Here is a 7,430-nt window from a genome sequence, read left to right on the forward strand (position 1 = left end):
GATGTTTGTCCCCCTGTGTGCTGAGGGTGTCAGGTTCTTGTCCAGATCTGGCATTTAGGTCACCACAGACTAGTACATGTCCCTGGGCCTGGAAATGATTGATCTCCCCCTCCAGGATGGAGAAGCTGTCTTCATTAAAGTATGGGGATTCTAGTGGGGGGATATAGGTAGCACACAGGAGGACATTTTTCTCTGTTAAGATAATTTCCTTTTGAATTTCTAGCAAAATGTAAAATGTTCCTGTTTTGATTCATTTAATAGAGTGAGTTACATCTGCTCTATACCAAATTAGCATACCCCCTGAGTCCCTTCCCTGTTTCACACCTGGTACAGTGCCTTGTTTAAATTACAGGTTGTAAGGCAACAAAATAGGAAAAATGCCAAGGGGGTTGAATACTTTCGCAAGTCACTGTAGTACACTACAAATCTCCTCTATACCACCCACCTGGTAGTGTGGTGGATGGGACTACCAGCTGTCTGTAACCTAGAGGGCAACCAGTGGGTCCGTCTCCTCTATACCACCCACCTGGTAGTGTGGTGGATGGGACTACCAGCTCTCTGTAACCTAGAGGGCAACCAGTGGGTCCGTCTCCTCTATACCACCCACCTGGTAGTGTGGTGGATGGGACTACCAGCTCTCTGTAACCTAGAGGGCAACCAGTGGGTCCGTCTCCTCTATACCACCCACCTGTTAGTGTGGTGGATGGGACTTCCAGCTCTCTGTAACCTAGAGGGTAACCAGTGGGTCCGTCTCCTCTATACTACCCACCTGGTAGTGTGGTGGATGGGACTACCAGCTCTCTGTAACCTAGAGGACAACCAGTGGGTCCGTCTCCTCTATACCACCCACCTGGTAGTGTGGTGGATGGGACTACTAGCTCTCTGTAACCTAGAGGACAACCAGTGGGTCCATCTCCTCTATACCACCCACCTGGTAGTGTGGTGGATGGGACTACCAGCTCTCTGTAACCTAGAAGGCAACCAGTGGGTCCATCTCCTCTATACCACCCACCTGGTAGTGTGGTGGATGGGACTACCAGCTCTCTGTAACCTAGAGGGCAACCAGTGGGTCCGTCTCCTCTATACCACCCACCTGGTAGTGTGGTGGATGGGACTACCAGCTCTCTGTAACCTAGAAGGCAACCAGTGGGTCCATCTCCTCTATACCACCCACCTGGTAGTGTGGTGGATGGGACTACCAGCTCTCTGTAACCTAGAGGGCAACCAGTGGGTCCGTCTCCTCTATACTACCCACCTGGTAGTGTGGTGGATGGGACTACCAGCTCTCTGTAACCTAGAAGGCAACCAGTGGGTCCGTCTCCTCTATACCACCCACCTGGTAGTGTGGTGGATGGGACTACCAGCTCTCTGTAACCTAGAGGGCAACCAGTGGGTCCGTCTCCTCTATACTACCCACCTGGTAGTGTGGTGGATGGGACTACCAGCTCTCTGTAACCTAGAAGGCAACCAGTGGGTCTGTCTCCTCTATACCACCCACCTGGTAGTGTGGTGGATGGGACTACCAGCTCTCTGTAACCTAGAAGGCAACCAGTGGGTCTGTCTCTATATCCAGTGTTGTAACAATGTACAAATGGTTAAAGCACACAAGTTAAAATAAGTAAGCATAAATATGGGTTGTATTTACAATGGTGTTTGTTTTTCACTGGTTGCCCTTTTCTTGTGGCAACAGGTCACAAATCTTGCTGCTGTGATGGCACACTGTGGAATTTCACCCAGTAGATATGGGAGTTTATCAAAATTGGATTTGTTTTCGAATTCTTTGTGGATCTGTGTGATCTGAGGAAAATATGTGTCTCTAATATGGTCATACATTGGGCAGGAGGTTAGGAAGTGCAGCTCGGTTTCCACCTCATTTTGTGGGCAGTGTGCACATAGCCTGTCTTCTCTTGAGAGCCATGTCTGCCTACGGCGGCCTTTCTCAATAGCAAGGCTATGCTCACTGAGTCTGTACATAGTCAAAGCTTTCCTTAAGTTTGGGTCAGTCACAGTGGTCAGGTATTCTGCCACTGTGTACTCTCTGTTTAGGGCCAAATAGCATTCTAGTTTGCTCTGTTTTTTTGTTAATTCTTTCCAATGTGTCAAGTAATTATCTTTTTGTTTTCTCATGATTTGGTTGGGTCTAATTGTGCTGTTGTCCTGGGGCTTTGTGGGGTGTGTTTGTGTTTGTGAACAGAGCCCTAGGACCAGCTTGCTTAGGGGACTCTTCTCCAGGTTCAAATTTGAGCTTGTGATAATCAGCTCTCTCGCTCTGCTCTCTCTGGTCTCTCTCTCTTTCACTCTGCCTGCTATCTCTCTGTTTTTTCTCTCTTTTTATCTCTCTGCCCTCTCTCTCTCTCTCTCTCTGCTCTATCTCTCAGCTCGCTCTTTCTGCTCTCCCTGCTCTCTCTATGCCTGCTCTCTCTCTATGCCTGCTCTCTCTCTCTCTGCCTGCTCTCTCTTCTCCTTCTCTCTGCCTGCTCTCTCTCTCTGCCTGCTCTATCTGCTCTCTCTCTGCCTGCTCTCTGCTATCTCTTCTCTCTCTCTGCTCTCTCGCTCCCTCGCTCTCTCGACTCTCTCTATATAATTAAATTTGCGCTTGTGATAATCAGCTCTCTCTCTCTGCTCTCTCTGGTCTCTCTCTCTTTCACTCTGCCTGCTATCTCTCTTTTTTTTCTCTCTTTTTATCTCTCTGCCCTCTCTCTCCTTCTCTCTCTCTCTCTGTCTCTCCCTGTCTCTCCCTGCTCTCTCTCTGCCTGCTCTCTCTTCTCCATCTCTCTGCCTGCTCTCTCTCTCTGCCTGCTCTCTCTCCCTGCCTGCTCTATCTGCTCTCTCTCTGCCTGCTCTCTGCTATCTCTTCTCTCTCTCTGCTCTCTCGCTCCCTCGCTCTCTCGACTCTCTCTATTTAATTCAATTTGAGCTTGTGATAATCAGCTCTCTCGCTCTGCTCTCTCTGGTCTCTCTCTCTTTCACTCTGCCTGCTATCTCTCTGTTTTTTCTCTCTTTTTCTCTCTCTCCCTCTCTCTCTCTCTCTCTCTGCTCTCTCTCTCTCTGCTCTGTTTCTGTTCTCTCTGCTCGCTCTCTCAAATTCAAATTCAGATTGCTTTATTGGCATGAAATACAATTAGTTGATATTGTCATAGCGGTACAGCATTTCAGTAAATCCAGGAGAATGAAAGTTCATTTCAGTAATAATAATAATAGTCCATATAATCATGTATACAGGTACAACACTACTGCTGGTGTATTGTGGAATCTTCGGTCGATACGTTTTAATTAAATAAAAAGAAGATAAAAAATATATATATATATTTTAGCGAGTAAATTAGTTTTTTTGCCTTCTGAAGTTGCTACCCAAGCAGGCAGGCCGTTTATACAACTCCCTACTGTTTCAAACCAGATAGTAGCATAGAAGTTTTCTTCACCAGGGAGATAAAGTTGATGAATTTCCTGGCTGAGCTGCGGAATTATGAGATTAACACATCATGGTATTTTTTTATCAACCAATCAGCATCCAGGATCCAAACAACCCGTTCTCTCTCGTACAGACAATACTGTTAGTCTAAGAGGAGGGTCCCTCTTCTCTCAGACTACTAACGGATTTTAACGTCTACAATGTTCCCTACGAGGACAAGAGTGAAGTCATGTAAAATGTCCTCTCCTGTCTGTCTCGTCTCACGTATTGAGCTCTGAGGTAGAGGCTGTATCTGTGCCGCCGCTGAGGTGGGCTGGCAACAATGCTTGGATTGTTCCTGTCTGCCTCCTATTGATTGACAGCTGGTGCCGCCAGTCAGGTGGAAGCAGCTCTGTGAGAGGCCCCTCCCCCCTCTGCCCTCATGGTTATTCCAAAACAAACCCCGGAACCTTGGAATAACCCTTAGAACCACACACAACCAATCACACACAACTAAACACACACAACCAATCACACACAACCAATCACACACAACTAAAAACACACAACCAATCACACACAACCAAACACACACAACCAATCACACACAACTAAACACACACAACCAATCACACACAACTAAACACACACAACCAATCACACACAACTAAACACACACAACCAATCACACACAACCAATCACACACAACCAATCACACACAACTAAACACACACAACCAATCACACACAACCAATCACACACAACCAATCACAGACACACAAACAATCAATCACACACAACCAATCACACACAACTAAACACACACAACCAATCACACACAACTAAACACACACAACCAATCACACACAACCAATCACACACAACTAAACACACACAACCAATCACACACAACCAATCACACACAACTAAACACACACAACCAATCACACACAACTAAACACACACAACCAATCACACACAACTAAACACACACAACCAATCACACACAACTAAACACACAACCAATCACACACAACTAAACACACACAACCAATCATACACAACCAATCACACACAACTAAACACACACAACTAAACACACACAACCAATCACACACAACCAATCACACACAACTAAACACACACAACCAATCACACACAACCAATCACACACAACTAAACACACAACCAATCACACACAACTAAACACACACAACCAATCATACACAACCAATCACACACAACTAAACACACACAACCAATCACACACAACCAATCACACACAACTAAACACACACAACCAATCACACACAACTAAACACACACAACCAATCACACACAACTAAACACACACAACCAATCACACACAACTAAACACACACAACCAATCACACACAACCAATCACACACAACCAATCACACACAACTAAACACACACAACCAATCACACACAACCAATCACACACAACCAATCACAGACACACAAACAATCACACACAACTAAACACACACAACCAATCACACACAACCAATCACACACAACTAAACACACACAACCAATCACACACAACTAATCACAGACACACAACCAATCACAGACACACAACCAATCACACACAACCAATCACAGACACACAACCAATCACACACACACAACCAAACACACACAACCAATCACACACACACAACCAATCACACACAACCAATCACACACAACTAAACACACAACCAATCACACACAACTAAACACACACAACCAATCACACACAACTAAACACACACAACCAATCACACCCAACCAATCACACACAACCAATCACACACAACCAATCACACACAACTAAACACACAACCAATCACACACAACTAAACACACACAACCAATCACACACAACCAAACACACAAACCAATCACACACAACTAAACACACAACCAATCACACACAACCAATCACACACAACCAATCACACACAACCAATCACACACAACTAAACACACACAACCAATCACACACAACCAATCACACACAACTAAACACACAACCAATCACACACAACTAAACACACACAACCAATCACACACAACCAAACACACACAACCAATCACACACAACTAAACACACACAACCAAACACACACAACCAATCACACACAACTAAACACACAACCAATCACACACAACTAAACACACACAACCAATCACACACAACCAAACACACACAACCAATCACACACAACTAAACACACACAACCAAACACACACAACCAATCACACACAACTAAACACACACAACTAAACACACACAACTAAACACACACAACCAATCACACACAACCAATCACACACAACTAAACACACACACCCAAACACACACACACCCAAACACACACAACCAATCACACACAACTAAACACACACAACCAATCACACACAACCAAACACACACAACTAAACACACACAACCAATCACACACAACCAATCCCAAAAGGGGAAAAACAGACCGCCCCCAGACACAAACACAGGAATTGAACTTTCAGACCGCCCCCAGACACAAACACAGGAATTGAACTTTCAGACCGCCCCCAGACACAAACACAGGAATTGAACTTTCAGACCGCCCCCAGACACAAACACACAAACCTCTTCCTGAGCCTGGTCTTCCTTCTCGTCTCGATGTTGAGGAACCGCAAGTACAATCGGTATCATAGTTCTACTCATAGGAACACGTAGTGATGGGGCAAAATCTCAATATCGATCCTTTGACTCCAAGTATTGTTTTTTGTTGTTGTTGCTAGGTAGCGTTAGCTTTCTCTAGTTGGCTGTACCTGGAAGAGGCTAATTTCGATCTATCCGTCTGAGAAGTGTGGCTCAGTTGCTTTTTAATGTTAAGTCATTAAACAAAAATAAATGATGATTAAATCAATGACTTAATCAAAGCATAGAAATGTGAATGATATAGCCACATGTGTTAGTGATGGGGGAGAAATCTCTACAGTTAAATATTACCATATTATTGTTGGAAGATGTTACATATCGATATTTGACTGGAAGTTGTACCTGCTCCAAAACTCCGGTAGTTTCCATCCTATAGTTTGTTCTCTATCTTCATTTGAAAACGGTGAACCAACATGTTTTTACCACTTTTATTTCCAACGTCCGATCAAAACTAAATTTCTCATGACTTTCTCTCGTCTCTCTGCAGCAGATATTTAGTGAGCAAAATGTTCTGAACATCAAATTGAAAAAAAAAATCGGAATCGAAAATACATGTACATATAGAAATTCCCAACCCTACTCACAGGCGAAGAACTGCCAAGGCTGGTAGGTCTCTCCGAAGTCAGTGGAACGTTCTAGTACCCACAGGTCTGGTCGAGGAGAGTTGGCAAACTTGATCAGGACATAGGCCACGTGGAAGAGCTGGAGAAAGAAGAGGGACAAATGTGCTGTTAAAATACGCTCAAAACATTTATCTAAGTGAAACATGTGGGGGGGGGGGGGGGGGTTGAAATAGTTATTTGGAAAAGAGGATCTGTCGTTCTTTCGCCATCCCTTGGAGGGCCCCCCCCCATCCACCCAGCCACCCACCCATCCACCCACCCACCTCCACATTGACTCTGTACCGGTACCCCCTGTATATAGCCTCCACATTGACTCTGTACCGGTACCCCCTATATATAGCCTCCACATTGACTCTGTACCGGTACACCCTGTATATAGCCTCCACATTGACTCTGTACCGGTACCCCCTGTATATAGCCTCCACATTGACTCTGTACTGGTACCCCCTGTATAAAGTCTCCACATTGACTCTGTACCGGTACCCCCTGTATATAGCCTCCACATTGACTCTGTACCGGTACCCCCTGTATATAGCCTCCACATTGACTCTGTACCGGTACCCCCTGTATATAGCCTCCACATTGACTCTGTACCATAACACCCTGTATATAGCCTCCACATTGACTCTGTACCGTAACCCCCTGTATATAGCCTCCACATTGACTCTGTACCGGTACCCCCTGTATATAGCCTCCAC

General features: G+C 45.0%; 1 protein-coding gene across 1 annotated transcript in view; it reads right to left on the reverse strand.

Annotated features, from left to right (window-relative positions):
* LOC129861510 (laminin subunit alpha-5-like) overlaps positions 1-6,877 on the reverse strand; it is a 155,113-nt gene extending 148,236 nt beyond the window's left edge. The window contains exon 1 of the mRNA XM_055932887.1: positions 6,694-6,877. Within this exon, the coding sequence (XP_055788862.1) occupies positions 6,694-6,877 (184 nt within the window). The remainder of the gene's footprint in view (positions 1-6,693) is intronic.
* Positions 6,878-7,430: the final 553 nt, after the last annotated feature.

This window comes from Salvelinus fontinalis, chromosome 8, assembly GCF_029448725.1.
Source record: "Salvelinus fontinalis isolate EN_2023a chromosome 8, ASM2944872v1, whole genome shotgun sequence".
NCBI lineage: Eukaryota > Metazoa > Chordata > Actinopteri > Salmoniformes > Salmonidae > Salvelinus > Salvelinus fontinalis.